Raw genomic sequence first — 17,067 nt, forward strand, 5'->3', positions numbered from 1 at the left:
AAAACCATGTACATTAACATTAAAATGTTCTTGGAGAAAGGAGAATATCCCGAAGGAATCACCTTAAATCAGAAGAGGACTATCAGGAAGTTAGCAAATGGTTTCTTCCTCAACAAGAATGTCCTGTACAAAAGAACTCCAGATTTGGGATTGCTTAGATGTGTTGACTCTTTTGAAGCTACAAAATTAATTGAAGAAATGCATGATGGAACCTGTGGGCCTCACATGAATTGGTTCGTGCTAGTAGAGAAAATCTTGAGAACAGGTTATTCTTTGGATGACCATGAAAAATTACTGTAGCAAATTTGTCCATAAATGCCACAAGTGTCAAATTCATGGAGACCTGATAAAGGTCCCTCCAACAGAACTAAATGCTATGACGTCACCTTGGCCATTCGCCGCTTGGGGCATGGATGTCATAGGACCGATGGAGCCAGCTACGTCAAATAAATATCGTTTCATTTTGGTCGCCATAGACTACTTTACCAAGTGGGTGGAAGTGGCATCTTATTCATCGGTGACAAAGAAAGTGGTCACAAACTTTGTACGCAACAACATCATATGCCGATTTGGCATCCCAAAATCAATCATAACAGACAATGGGGCTAACCTGAATAGCCACTTGATGAAAGACATGTGTGCGCAGTTCCGGATCACTCATCGGAATTCAACTGCATATCGACCACAAATGAATGGGGCTGTGGAAGCCGCCAAACAAAACATCAAGAAAATCCTCCGAAAGATTATTGATAACTACAAAGACCGGCATGAACAGTTTCCTTATGCATTACTAGGATACCGCACTACTGCCAGGACTTCAACTGGAGCCACCCCATACCTGTTGGTGTATGGCACTGAAGCAGTGATACTAGTCGAAGTAGAAATCCCTTCACTTTGAATAATACAAGAAGCTGAGTTGGACGATGCGGAATGGATCCGTAAAAGGTATGAGCAACTGGCTCTGATAGATGAAAAGAGAATGATTGCTGTTTACCATGGTCAACTATACCAGCAAATAATGGCGCGTGCTTTCAACAAACATGTCAGAACTAGGGTGTTTCAAATCGGGCAATTGATGCTCAAACGAATATTGCCTAATCAAGAAAAATACAAAGGAAATTTCGCACCAAACTGGAAAGGGCCCTATATGGTGCGAAAAGTACTATCAGGAGGAGCCGTAGTACTTGCTAAAATGGATGGTCAAGAGTGGCCAAAAGCGATAAATTCAGATGCCATCAAAAGATACTACGTGTGAAGAAGAAGACAACTGCGAAGATTTAGAATTTCCATAGTTAGGTTTTCTTTGTTTGCATTCCCTTTGCTTGTAATTTTGCATTTCTCTTAGAAAAAACCGAATCCAAAATTATGTACGAACTACGCAGGGACCTGATTCTCTGTACTTACAAGGGGATACGTAGGCGCTTTTTCAAGCTCGGTCGCTTTAACCCAAAAAATCCAAAATTATGTATGTTGAACTACGTCATGACTTGATTCCCATTTTGGGATACGTAGGCGCTTTTTTGAGTTCGGTCTCACCAAAAATTCCAATACGTTTACCCCGAACTACGTTTCTACCTGATTCCCGAAACAGGATACGTAGGCGCTCTCTCAAGCTCGGTCATTCCAAACAAAATTTCCAACAAACCCTATGAAACCTCAGAAGTGATTCGGTGAGAGAAAGATAAAGGTAACCCCACAAGAAAACTGGGGCATAATTTTTGGGAGGACTTAAAAAAATTCTTTAGATATACAAGCTCTAAGGAACGGGCTGATTAAAATTCCTACATTGGGATAGAATTTTTGAGAAAGATGTCAAAAATTTCTCCAGCTCGGCAAAATCAAGAAATGACAAGTACACACTTACACTGGGGCAAATTTTTGAGAGGGTCTCAAAACTTCTTTCGACAAAGCGAGATTGAGTTGGTACAAAGATGTACACAAACTGGGGCAAAATTTTCGAAAGGGATTCGAAAATTTCACAAGTCAAGATCAAAAGGAGGAAAGAGGCGGAAGACCATGTTTGAGTAACCAATGTCATAACATTAAAAGAGGCATATGTAAAATATTATTTTTCAAAACACAATCTAATGTACTCAAGTATGCATACATATTTTCCAAAATCACCGCAATTTTTTTTTGAGCTCTGCTAGAAGACAAGAGATTTTAAAGAAAATGAGCATCCTTCCTGCCAAAGTGTGAACAGGAGGAAGTCCATGCGCCGGGAGAGCGGTCGACCATATAGGAAACTGATAAATTTGTCTGTGGATGCAGGAACAAACAAGCATGGACATTTTACACTAACTCGTTCGTTAGAATGTTTAAAACAGTGTAGTAACAACGAGCCAAGTGAAGGAGAAACATCAAAGAATAGCGGCGCAAACGAGTGTGTGAAAGGGTAACGAAGCCCTCCCCAAGTAAAATTTCTTTACGCTGATAAGTTTGATCATTTTGCAGAACACGAAAATTTTACAAAAAGAAAATTTTAAGACTACTGAAGGATATAATCACGATACCAAAAGCTGGGTCCCCACTAAAAACAGTTTTGTATCAAGGTATTGAGACCTCGGCCTAGACATCGCATGGCTTGCCTTGATACATTGGTTGAGTGGACGTCCAAAAATCTAAAAATTTAAAATGACGCGTTGATAGCGGGATTGAATGCCGTTATTCACAATCGAGTCTAGTCCTTTTGGAAGATGTGAACCTGTCGACGGGCGAGTATTCTTCCCCGGAGTCAAAAAAGGAAGGTGTAAGTCTTGCAATCGAGGTAAGCTTCATTCCTCAAAATGACGATATAGATTAAACGACTAAGTGCCGAAGGGGCTGAGTCGTCATCCATATATATAGCCAAAAATATGTAGCATAATTCCGAGCTTGATGTCCGCAATTGTTGAAATACGAATGTGATTCCTACGTCAAGATTTGCGGTCGCTATTGTAGTTTATTTCAAGTTAACATAATCATGGTTCAGGGATAGTGGTAGTCATGAGAAAAGGCTCCGTACTTGAATATGCTGTATTTAACTTGAAAATTCTGACTAAATGTTGTATTTCTGGACATAGGGGTTAGCGGTCATCATGAGAGGAATATGATACTGCATTCTGATGTGCAGTCTACATTTGGGTATTTTTGACTATAGGTGATGTTAGACCAACTGGTATACCGCGGTCACCGTATGCGGATAACGGGACATGCGACACCAGATTTGGACAGTCATCGCGATATGCAAACATGATGTGACGCCAAATTTTCGAGGGTAGTGGACGTCGTAAGAAACAAAAATGGCCCCGCACAAGAAAACATAGGTTTCATGATTGACATATCGACTTGCGAAAATGACAACCGGACTGGGGTGTGTAGGTTCACAGAAATGCAGTATAGCCTGACCCAGATCCCAACAGAAGATATCATTGAACAACGGAAACATCTGAAAAACGATGGAAAAAGAGCCGGTCAAAGTATCGTGATTATTATCCAGAGTAAATCATTTTTTTCAAAAAAAAATATACACGGAAAAACACACACTTACACGAGAAAATAGAGAAGACGGACAAGCATTTGCGAGAAGACGGATGTAATAGCGGAGGATGACTTCAATGTCCGCCAAATAGCAAAATACCATTCAGGTATGACTACATTCAAATCAAAATTTTCAAAAAAAAAAAAAAAAAAAAAAAAACCAACACGCAGGACTTAACATTTGGAAACGAGCTAGAAGCTACCAAAGATGGAAGCAAAAGCCTGATTCAAAACATGCAGAGCATACGTGGAACTTTTTCTTGGGCAACCGATAAAAAACTGTGTACGCGAGTCAAGCTTTCTACACCAGGGATTGGAGATCACTTCAAGCATCAACACTAATAAGTCCTTCCCAAAAACCGCCTCTGGTTCAGATTTTCAACCGGAAATAGTCAAAGGGGTTCCCACGATAAAGGGATATTCCTTTTCGGGCTATCGAGTCGAGCTACAATTGGCCTGATTTCCAAAGCCAGGGATATGTAGGCTACTCAAGTTTCGAGGCTCGGCCATATTCCTGTAACTATCTCAGAACACCTCAGGATAGTTCAAAGAAAACACTTTGTTTCATGGTCCTCATAGAGTCAGAACTACAAACGGCCTAAATTCTCACTTAGCCTGAGATATGTAGGAGGCCCAGAAACCAGGGTCCAGCCATACATTCGAAATTTTGCGCGAGAAGAGCTGTAATTTCTTTTATTCGGTAAAAATTAGGTTTGTCAAATTTGCAACTCAAGGATGGCTTTGCCATCCTTGAACTTCTAAGGGGCAATTATTGACACCTAATTTTCACCTCATGAACCGGGTGTTTTAATTTTTGAATTTTCTGAGTCCAAGACGGAGTAAGGATGCCCATAAAAATTTAAAAATCTTGAGAAAATTGAAAAAATTACCGTTTAATTATTATCTTCATAAAAATTAACAATTACAAGAAATTACGAGTTATTTACTTTCATAAACGTGATTTGAAAAGAATATACATATCCCGCTTCGTCTAACTAGAGAAAATTGTTAATTAAAATGACGTATGAATTACGGTTCATTTTTTTACCGCATTATTCACATCCCTAAAAATTATCCGGAACTATATCAATATTAGGCTCGTTTTGAAGCTAATTTTCTAAATTTACGAGTTTTAAATTTTAAATTAGCCTAAAATAATTATTTTATTTAGTTATATGTGGGTTTATATTACTTAGTTATTGGTTGATTTAGATTAAGAGGGGGGGGGGGGGGGGGTATAAATAGACCTTTTAAAAGCACGGGGGGGGGGGTGCATTTGTTAAAAAAAAGAGAGTGGAAGTTTGTAAAAACAAACTCCCCCCCCCCCCCCCACAATTTCATTTCCATCGGCCCGATTCACGGCCATTCTCGCCGGATTTTTGAGGGGTTTGGTTCTAAATCATGGGTACTCGTGATTTACAGGTTTATTTTCCTTCGATTTTTACTTTTATATGATCGATTGATTCATTTTCGTGGAAACTACTCGGGAGTTTGCTGTGATAGAGTTGCCATGGGCGGGACCTCGAGTCCTTAGCCATCTTGTGCACTCTTTCACATGGAAGTAAACATCCAGGGGGAATTTCCCGATTTGGGTACGGTTTAAGGGTTTCTATCCTATCCTTGTGCGATTTTACCGTTAAAATTTGTTGATATTTGTCCAATTTGATGACTAGGCGTACTATTTTGTTGATTCTTAGTTTTACGGGATTTTCACTTAAATTTTAAAGTACAATATACTGTACTTTTGTTGTATTGTGTCATGTGTACCATTTCTGATTGGTCATGTTACTAATTGTGGTAATTTTGTTGAAAGATTCCTTTGTCCTTTGCTAAATTTTGAATTTGTTTGAATTTAAGGGGAAAATTGAGTTGGATTGGTTTTGACCTCCTTTGCCCCTAAACCCTATTCTTAATACTATATATAGAAGGTCGCATGACCATCAGAGGGATCCCAAAAAAATTTTGAGAAAATTCATGGCACAAAAATCCTGCTAAGTCTTTGCCTTCCTACAAAAATACTACATCATCAAAATACTACTATTATACTATTGATATACTACTATTATACTATTATTATACTATACTATAAAGGTTACACTACTCTAAAAAAATACCTACACTACAAAATATTACAAGAAGCTAAGCTGGTTAAGGTTCTTTTGGTTGTTGGACTGAGATGTTGATCCAATCTCTATCCTTTGATCCTTAGGTTGCCCCAACAAAAGGTAACACTCTTTGTTTTTACCTTTACTTTATTCTATCCAAGTTCATTTTATTGAAAATGTGAGTTTGTTTGTTATTTATCTGCTTGAGCTATGTGTAATAGAGTAATGTGTTTTGTGATAAGGCTACTTTGCTGCCATTAATTGATTGATGAGGTTTTAAAATGACTAAAATAGAAGAAAAAAAAAAGGAGTTTGAATAGCTTAGAGTTACTGTTTCATTGCTATTTTGCTTCTAAGACTTGTTTAAAATTAGTTCTGTGCTTCAAAGCAGAATGTTGGCTGTGCTTAATGATGTTATGAAGGTAAAAGGACTCAAATAAAGGAAAATAATTAATATGATCTTAATATTGCAACTTTTAGTGACTTTTCAAAGATGCCTTAAGGATTATAGTAGTGGAAAAGGGGGTTCAAAGGGTTTAAGAGATTCATCATAGGTTAATAAGTAAAAAAAAAAAAAGAGTAAAATGGATAAGGTTTTAGAAAAGAAAACTTGCATTGCTTGATACCCCCCTATTTCTTTTTTTGTCAAAGTGAAAGGGTAGGGTCTATCCTCTCTTTGTTTGGTTGTTTCTAAAACCTGTTGTTCTATGAATGTCATTAGTACCATTATGAGTGTCTGATTTATTGTTTAATGCATTAAGATGTTTCTTGAGGTGCCAGTTTAGTATATTTGTTCCTTTGAGACTATTTGTTTGGTATTGCTAGTTTTATGACCTTTTACTATGAATATGTGTCTATGAGGGTGATATTTAACCAATTTAAGCTTGATGTCTTTACATCTTGTTATTTCTGAGAGTTTCTGCTTTTTCTTGGGAGTTTCTATCATCATTTTTGATTAACTGTCTCCTATAGTCTCAAGTGAATTTGTCCAAGCCTATTCTTTACATAAATGATACTGTACATGTTAAATATATATATTTTTTTTGTTTTAAAAAAAAGAGTATATGATATTTATGACATGGCATCCTTATCAACACCTGTTGTTTTTTGAGGGAAAACCTGAGAGGTTTACCCTGTGTTTGATCTTATGTGGCTAGGGGAGTCTTTCTGAATCACAAAATGTATCAAAGCCCTTAAAAGAAAACTGAGAATATGTTAAAATTTTTGTTGGTCATATGATTTGCTTACTTGTTTTGACTTAAAGAAAACTTGCATTAATATTCTATTCTTGTATTCAAAACTTGGCTATATGCAATCCTGCTCCATTTAAGGGTTAGTTGGTGTTCTTGATATTTGTCAACTTCTTAAATGATGCTGTTTCTATTTACCTGTGGATTTAAAATGCTAAACCTACATCAAAGACTTCCTGAAAAATTGAAAACTATCTAAAAGAGAATCTGGTTGAGTTTGTAACTTGGTATTTAAATTGTTCTAAATAGGTTTGTACTTCTACTTGGTTCTGGGACCTAAGGAATTGACTTAGTTCACTCTTCTCACTCTTGTTTTGCCCAAATTGCACTTAAAATGGAATGTACTCCCGCTTATTGTTCCTGCCTGTGTTGTTTAAGACCTTTACTTGTCATTTGTGTGTTTCTGTGCAATTTTGCTAAAGTGAATTAAGTGTGAGCTATTTTGGGACCTTTCCCATGCTTTAGTGAACTTCTCACCTGCCTATCTTGCTACCTTTGGACTTGATTGGGATTAAAACTAAGTTAGAATAACCACTTTTTGCAAATTGGTTTCTGTGTTGACAACATATAGACTTAAAAATGATTTTGGTGTCTGAATGTGTTCAGCACTAGATATGTATGCTTCCTGAAGAATTTAGCCTTTAGTTTTACCATTCCCTTTATTATTGACTCTCTGAAACTGGAAATAGAGATGTGATGGAGTGTTTGTGTGTCCCTTCCTCTCTTCGTGCTTCCTATGAACCTTGAGCCCATTCCCTTTGCTTTAGGCACCTCTGTTGGTTTCTAGACATTACTATGGATTGGTCTTATATGCCATGACCTGACTTGTGACTTCTACATAAAACATTGACCCTTGTTTGCTTTGTCCTTGACTGCACTCTTGGCACAGACCCCTATAAGTCATCTGCTGATTTGATAGATCATGACTAAACCTGAAATTTTGAGTATATTTGATGCCATGCTGTTTAAGCCTAAATTTAACACAAAAGAGCCTCTTAAAATCCATACTTGCCTTTTGTGTTATCTTCTAAAGCTCTTTGTTATAAGACTAACCTTGTGACTCAAAATTATGAGATATACCGTTGATAGGATTGTGAAATCTTATACTATGTGTCATGAATTTGATTCATTTAACAGTTGGACTTACTAGAAATTGCTTCTGGTTGAATCTCCCAGCTAAGATTTTTCATCTATGGACCTAGAAAGAATTAAGTATAGTGTCATATTGGACTAAGTGATATTTGCACACTTCTGCCTATCCTGTGATTTTTTTTTTTTTTTTTTTGTGAACTTAGGAATTTCTAGAACTTGTCTTTCAACTTCTGCTTTTCTTTAGGGGAAAGCATGTCCAATATTCCTTTGTTTGGCTCATTATGAGTAATATCAACACTTTAAGACTTCCATCAGAACCCCTTCACTGTACTATGACATTGTTATCACTTGCCAACATATGTGCCAATTGAGATGCCTCACATTATAGCATCTTCTCATTTTTTTTGTTCTTGATGTGTCTAGTGAATCTTTCTATCTTAGTGTGTAATCTTTATCAAGGACTGAAAAGCGTTTAGGTGTCTTTGTGTTTTATTAAGCTTAAGAAGTTGGAATTTGGGTATAAGTACATGTTATAATGTGAGTTCTAGGTGGATATAAGAGGGTATGCTCCTCTTAGTGGTTTTGCCCTCTATATCCTAGGTATATGAGAGGTATATGTCACGACCCGGGCTACGGGCCATGACGGGTATCCGTGACTAACCACCGAACACCGCTCATTCTGTTACATATCCGCTCTCATTCTTAATATATATATAACCATAGAAAACTATCATCCTTTGAAACATATTTACTTTTATAAACATAAGCCCTTCGGCTATCAAAATAATATATATATACATGCGTATACATGAAGACTATGGGACCATACTACCCACACTGCGTATCTACGAGCCTCTACTAGAGTACTAGACATATGGACGGGACAGGACCCCGTCGTGCCCAAAATATATATATACACAAAATAATGTCTCGAAGTAGCGCCTCGGAATAAAGGAGGGCTCCTAAAATCTGCGTGATAGCTCCTATGGATGCTGCAGACGTCTCCTCTCTCTGTGGGACATAAACACAGCGTCCAAAGAAAACAGACGTCAGTATGAATATTGTACTGAGTATGTAAGGCATAAACAACAATGAAATGTTAATGAAATAGGGGAGCATCAATGAGGAGCAATGGGAGAATTTGAATCATAAAAGAAATAATGCAAGCTGGCTTACTTTCATACTCATCATCATATCATATATGCATAAATGTATAAGCTGCCCGACCATATAGGTGTGGTGTGATAATCAATAACATTAGCATTAGCCCGCGTCCATGCCTCCTGCGTCCGGGGTACCATCTCATGCCGCCCACTAGTGGTGCTGCCCGTGCCATATAGACACGGTGTTATTATCCTCATCCATAAGCCGCCCACTACGCCCAGCGTAGTGGTGCTGTCGGCCGTATAGGCGCGGTGCAATATCATCATATGCTCATCATAATATACTCGTAGTAATATGCTTATCATAACTCATCATAGTACATGCATAGAGACTCATAGATAATCATACTCTATCGGGATGACGTAAGGTCGTGAACCCCCGACTTCATTATGGAACATTCATAAGTAACCTGCCTTATCTTGAAGGAACAAGCATAAGGTGAGTGTAAATGATGATCAACATTAACGGGCTATGGATAGCTTCATTAGCTTAATTGGAACATTATATCGTAGACTATAGCATCTCTAGACTTAGCTTGTCATTATCGTTATCATAATCGTAGCATATCTTTTATCTCGTATGGCTATTCATGAACAAGGACTCATAGTCTTCTTGAAGATGGAACATTCATAATAAAGAGGAAATTCATGCCATAGGACTCATGCCTTAGAAAGAAAGGACTAGCCTCACATACCTTTGTCGTTTAACTATTCTATCACTTGCTCGTTCTCCTTCAATGCACTCGTTTATACCTTCAAGGGAATTCATATCGACATTAGCTAAACAATCATAAGAACGTGTTTACTAAAGCTAGAGAAATTTGGGTAGCATTTCCTTTGTTTATACAACTTCCTCCATATTCCATATCAACTCCCAAACATTCATAATAACAATCACAATATCGTAAACAATAAGCATCATTTGATTACATTGCCCACATTTCACAATTTCGCTCCAATTCACCATATTCATGACCAAAGTCCATTATCGCATTCTTCCTCATAGAATACTCATTCCATGCTCTAAATGTCATTTATAACGTATTTATAATCTCAATATATCCATTTCCATGATTCATCCCAACTACTACTCATTCATGACACTATTCACCCATTTATGACCCATTTTCTATACTCTTCTACAATCCATGTGTTTCAACTTACTAATACTTCAAACAACATAGAAAGATCATGAAACTCACCTTAGATGATGGAGGAACAAACCTTGAATGGTAATACACCTCTTGCACCAAAACCCTATTTCGCCTCTCTTGGGATTTTCTTGGTTTGAATGGCTTTTAATGGGTTTCATACACTTGATTCTCTTCCATTCTTGTTGTTGATCTTTGATTTCCTTTATTTTCTTGTGGTTGAAGTGTTTGGAGTGTTCTAGAGGTTTCTTGAGTTGTGAAAATGAAGAATGAAATGAAGATGAAATGAGGAGAGGTCCCTTATATTAATTCATCATCAGTCCCGACCGAGATCTACGGACCAACATACGGTCCGTATATTTTCAACTGGCCGTATGTTTGGCTCTAGATCTGGTCCAGTGAGACATGGTATACTGGGCTGGATCTACGGTTGGACATATGGTCCATACATTTTATACGGCCAGTATGTCTGGCCGTATGTTTGCCCAGTTTTCCGAGACTTGTTCTCGTCAACTCGTTTGATCTCCGATCCTTATGGAACCTTCTTAACACTTGTTTAACACCTCAATACCAATCTAGGGGACATTATAACTCTTCCTCAAGGCATCGTTAAAACATCATTAACTCAATACTCATAAATCATGTCCGACACACTCAACTTATGAATCGCTTTCCTTAATAACTTTCTTTCCTTAACTCGAATGTCTTTGGAAATCTTAATTAGGGCCATCGAATCCTATTTCTTACTTATCAAAACATCGAATACTTCGTACACTTCATTAGTCTATTCACTGTATGCTAACAAAAACTTTTTCGAGGTGTAACATTCTTCCCCCCTTTCGGAACATTCGTCCTAGAATGTTAAATCATCGGGAATTCTAGAAATATTTCGCCAGAGTTTCCCCTATAATATGCGCTACCATCCTGTCACAACAACCCATAATATCATTGCCTCACAGGGCCACAACACAATAGCAATATAAACTGGCCATACACGACCCATATGCATAAAAGAAAAGTATACATACCTTATAATCTCGATGTTTCATCATATATCTCTTCCGGGGACTGAAATAAATGCGGGTATGTGGATTTCATCTTCTCTTCCGCTTCCCAAGTCATCTCTTCTCGGTTGTCATTTTGCCATAGGACCTTAATTGAAGCTACTTCCTTATTTCAAAGTTTCCGTACTTGCCTGTCTACTATGGCAATGGGTTTTTCATCATAAGCTAACTTTTCTGTCACTTGAACATTGTTTACTGGGACGATCCTAGTAGTATTTCCAATACATTTACGAAGCATCGAGACACAAAAAACTGGATGAATTGACTCCAAATCGGGAGGTAGATCTAATTCGTAAGCCACTTGGCCTACTTTGCGCACAATTTCATAAGGCCCAATGTACCGGGGACTTAACTTCCCCTTCTTTACAAAATCTCATCACCCATTTCATTGGTGACACTTTCAAGAATACCCAATCTTTCATTTGAAGTTCTAAGTCTCGTCGACCCTTCTTCTTGCTCAATAATGATATCAAGTCTTACATGGTTTGCAAATCTATCTCACTTGGTTTCATTGGCAAAGTATAAATACTAGCAAGTTACATAATCGTTCTTGAGTGATTCGTGTGCATACACCTATACATATACATGTATCCATATCCGTATACATATTCGTGTTCATAGTCGTATTTTCATTCATACTCGCATTCGTCTACATATTCATTTTCATAGTCGTTCCTTATCTGTAACATATTTGTACTCACATTCGTATCGCATACATATCACATATATTACATTTGCTTAGCATATTCGTACTCATATTGATTCCATATACATAGCATTTACATAGCATACCCGACCACGAGGGTTCAGTGTTATACGTAGGCACATATACATATAAGATCATAGGCATCTTTAGTATCGTTACTATCGTCGTTTATTACATCTATCTATCCTATATTAGGGTCTACCGTTTAATCTCTATACTTGTATTCTCTTCACTCGCTTCCCCCCCTTTTTGGGCTTTGCCTGCGCCATCCTCCAATCCGTAGTCTCACCTCCAAATCTTGAATTCATATATATCCCTTGCTAAGCTACATCTTATTCGGGCCGTTTCCCATAATTTATAGCTACGATAATTCATGTGTGAAGTCTTAACATACTCATCTTATAGTTTCGCAATCACGTAATACAACTGACATAGTAATCCTAACAAGGATGTATCTCACTTAGCTCATCTGGCAGTTATGAGTCGATGTCTAGATTCGCTCCAATTAACAACTTTTGCTTCATGGGAGTGCTCAAATAGAAGTATGTCTAGTTACCCATACCATCCACGCAATGTCACTTACCTTTCTTCAATACCCAAAATTCACTTATAGCATCATCTTTCCCTCTTTCTGCCATCTCACGTTATTCCTCTCTTCCCTATAATCGGCTTATAATAACCGCAAATGCATTTTCCCTAAAACCCTCCATTTTTGTTTTCAAGGATCTAAGTCTCCTGTACCACTAACACCCTTTATTGCCTCATACTCTTTCACTCTCATTTGCACTCAACGTTGGTTTCGAGACAAGTCATAATCATGTCGTATTTGTCATTGGTGATAGCCTTACTTTATCGCTTTATCATCGTACGGTAAATTCGTAATTCATGGCCACATTTTTCTCCCCAATTAATTCTTTTATACACTTTACTCGTTCTGTCTTAGTGGGGGATATTCGTAGGAGATGCGTCTTCCTTTTCTCATAGTACGACTATTTCTTAAGCACGCATACTTCGTGTATTTCCTCTTCTTTCTATACCCGTACTTATTCTTTTACATTCTTTCCCTCTCAACTTATCTCATTACGTCCCATTTTATAATCAATCCTTTATTCCTCGCACAAGGAATCCTATCCTTAACTCAGTACCGCTTTGTCCTTTAAAACATATCACCTTTATACACTCCGTTCTCGATCACTCATTTGCTGGCCTTCTCTCCTCTTCACAACAATTCTGTCTACGGTTCCCACAATTTCTTTTAGACTCCAAGGAAAATTTCGACAGGGTTTCTCTTGTAAACATAAAAATCCCAAACCTGCTCATAGCCCAATAAAACACGTCCCATGCCTTAATAGGACATGTATCGGGACACACATAATATGCAACTCGACAACATAAGATCACTTACCATTAAAGGATATACATAACAGAGCTTGTCTCATAAGTTGCGCCTGCACACTCAATCTAGGATCCCATTATAGATATACATGCACATATTATTAGATATCACACACCTCCAGTCAACTTACTTGTAACTCACGATTCCGGCTATCATTAGGTCATCAACGAATATAGTCATCTTAGTTTGTTGGGTTGGCTCACCTCAACACAATCATCACATCGAGAGCAATATATGACAGCGTAGAACCCAAATCAATCGGCGCATACATATCATAAGAGATTACTGAAATTATACCTGGGTCAATATCGGAGGGATACTCAAGATCTTGTCGCGCGGCTAATGCGTAGGTATGGTGCTGGGATCCACTTAGACTGGGCATTCCTCTTCGGTCTCTATCACCTCCTACTAGCATCTGTGACATTTGCCTTGGAGGCCGTATCGATGATGAAGAGCCAGCTACCACTCCCGTAGTCCGAACCTTATCGTTGCCACGTAGCGATGGGCAGTCGCGCTTGAAATGGCCTGGCCGAGCACAGGCATAACAAACACCCGAGCCCAAGTGACACGGTCCCCAATGTAACTTCCTGCATTGACTACATCGCGGTACGGGCGATCTTATCCGGCTTGAATCACCCCTAACCCGAGAATTGGGAACCCTGGGACTCTGGGGCAGCCTAGAATCAGTAGATCCATCACACCTGGGTCCAGGAAACTGTGGAGGAGCCCTAGTTGTCGAGCGAACCGAGTGCCTAGAGAATTGTTGTCTTGGACTGCCCCAAAACTCTTGATCAAACCCTAGAGAAGTAGCTCTCTTTCTCCGACCCCTATTACCGTGGCTCATATCCTGCCGCTGAGCTTGAGCGGCTACTAACTGAGTCAATAGAAGAATGGCCTGTCTCATCTCTTGGACCGAGGTGTCTGGAGAAGGGATTGGGGGTGCGGGAGCTAAAATTGGGGCTTCCCTCTGATCCTCTAAAGTGGGTAGGGTACGTTGAATCCGAGATAGGGCCGTATTTTAGGGTTCACTCTCCCCCACATCCGTAGATGGCCCCTGTTCCCGCCCTTCTACAATCACTTCCTTGCCCTTCTGGGCTGTAGTAGCTTTTCCCTTCATCGACTTTACTGAAATCATAAACGCACCATTAGGGAGGGGAAAATCTTATAACATGGCTCTAGCGCACGATCTCATAAGAAGTAAGATGGTCATTTTTCCTAAATGCCCTGTAGCCTCTTGTTTATTAGCGTGGCGCGCAACACACCATAAACAAGACTCTACTAGACACAGCTCGTAGACACTTCCTAGGACTGAACTGCTCTGATACCATTTCTGTCACGACCCGGGCTACGGGCCATGACGGGTATCCAGGACTATCCACCGAATACCGCTCATTCTGTTACTTATCCGCTCTCATTCATAATATATATATAACCATAGAAAACTATCATCCTTTGAAACATATTTACTTTTATAAACATAAGCCCTTCGGCTATCAAAATAATATATATATATATATACATGCGTATACATGAAGACTATGGGACCATACTACCCACACTGCGTATCTACGAGCCTCTACTAGAGTACTAGACATATGGACGGGACAGGACCCCATCGTGCCCAAAATATATGTACACAAAATAATGTCTCGAAGTAGCACCTCCGGAATAAAGGAAGGCTCCTGTAAATCTGCTGATAGCTCCTATGGATCTGCACCGTCTCCCTGTCTACCTGTGGGCAAGAACACAGCGTCCAACGAAAACGGACGTCAGTACGAATATTGTACTGAGTATGTAAGGCATAAACAACAATGAAATATTAATGAAATAGGGGAGCATCAATGAGGAGCAATCTGGGACTGACTGAATCATAAAAGAAATAATGCAAGCTGGCTTACTTTCATACTCATCATCATATCATATATGCATAAATGTATAAATTTGCCGACCATATAGGTGTGGTGTGATAATCAATAACATTAGCATTAGCCCGCGTCCAGGCCTCCCACGTCCGGGGTACCATCTCATGCCGCCCACTAGTGGTGTTGCCCGTGCCATATAGACACGGTGTTATTATCCTCATCCATAAGCCGCACACTACGCCCAGCGTAGTGGTGCTGCCCGGCCGTATAGGCGCGGTGTAATATCATCATATGCTCATCATAATATGCTCGTAGTAATATGCTTATCATAACTCATCATAGTACATGCATAGAGACTCATAGATAATCATACTCAATCGGGGTCACGTAAGGACGTGAACCCCCGACTTCATTATGGAACATTCATAAGTAACCTGCCTCACCTTGCAGGAACAAGCATAAGGTGAGTGTATATGATGATCAACATCAACGGGCTATGGATAGATTCATTAGCTTAATTGGAACATCATATCATAGACTGTAGCATCTCTAGACTTAGCTTGTCATTATCGTTATCATAATCGTAGCATATCTCTTATCTCGTGTGGCTATTCATGAACAAGGACTCATAGTCTTCTTGAAGATGGAACATTCATAATAAAGTGGAAATTCATTCCATAGGACTCATGCCTTAGAAAGAAAGGACTAGCCTCACATACCTTTTTCGTTTAACTATTCTATCACTTGCTCGTTCTCCTTCAATGCACTCGTTTATACCTTCAAGGGAATTCGTATCGACATTAGCTAAACAATCATAAGAACGTGTTTATTAAAGCTAGAGAAATTTGGGCAGCATTTCCTTTGTTTATACAACTTCCTCCATATTCCATATCAACTCCCAAACATTCATAATAACAATCACAATATCATAAACAATAAGCATCATTTGATTACATTGCCCACATTTCACAATTTCGCTCCAATTTATGACCCATTTTCTATACTCTTCTACAATCCATGTGTTTCAACTTACTAATACTTCAAAAATCATAGAAACATCATGAAACTCACCTTAGATGTTGGAGGAACAAACCTTGAATGGCAATACACCTCTTGCACCAAAACCCTATTTTGCCTCTCTTGGGATTTTCTTGGTTTGAATGGCTTTTAATGGGTTTCATACACTTGATTCTCTTCCATTCTTGTTGTTGATCTTTGATTTCCTTTATTTTCTTGTGTTTGAAGTGTTTGGAGTGTTCTAGAGGTTTCTTGCGCTGTGGAGATGAAGAATGAAATGAAAATGAAATGAGGAGAGGTCCCTTATATTAATTCATCATCAGTCCCGACTGAGATCTACGGACCAACATACGGTCCATATGTTTTCTACTGGCCGTATGTTTGGCCGTAGATCTGGTCCAGTGAGACATGGTATAATGGGCTGGATCTACGGTTTGACATACGGTCCATACATTTTACACGGCCAGTATGTCTGGCCGTATGTTTGCCCAGTTTTCCGAGACTTGTTCTCGTCGACTCGTTTGATCTCCGATCCTTATGAAACCTTCTTAACACTTGTTTAACACCTCAATACCAATCTAGGGGACATTATAACTCTTCCTCAAGGCATCGTTAAAACATCATTAACTCAATACTCGTAAATCATGTCCGACACACTCAACTTATAACTCGCTTTCCTTAATAACTTTCTTTCCTTAACTCGAATGTCTTTGGAAATTTTAATTAGGGCCATCGAATACTA

At 38.8% G+C, this 17,067-nt stretch overlaps 1 protein-coding gene across 1 annotated transcript; it reads left to right on the top strand.

Annotated features, from left to right (window-relative positions):
• Positions 1-283: 283 nt before the first annotated feature.
• Positions 284-898, top strand: LOC132042676 (uncharacterized). The gene has a single exon (XM_059433204.1). It carries the CDS (start codon positions 284-286, stop codon positions 896-898), a length of 615 nt encoding a protein of 204 aa, XP_059289187.1.
• Positions 899-17,067: the final 16,169 nt, after the last annotated feature.

Source organism: Lycium ferocissimum, unplaced genomic scaffold (assembly GCF_029784015.1).
Source record: "Lycium ferocissimum isolate CSIRO_LF1 unplaced genomic scaffold, AGI_CSIRO_Lferr_CH_V1 ctg17017, whole genome shotgun sequence".
NCBI lineage: Eukaryota > Viridiplantae > Streptophyta > Magnoliopsida > Solanales > Solanaceae > Lycium > Lycium ferocissimum.

Coding starts and splice junctions, on each gene's coding strand:
- LOC132042676 (XM_059433204.1), top strand. CDS start 284: ATGAAAAATTACTGTAGCAAATTTGTCCATAAATGCCACAAGTGTCAA.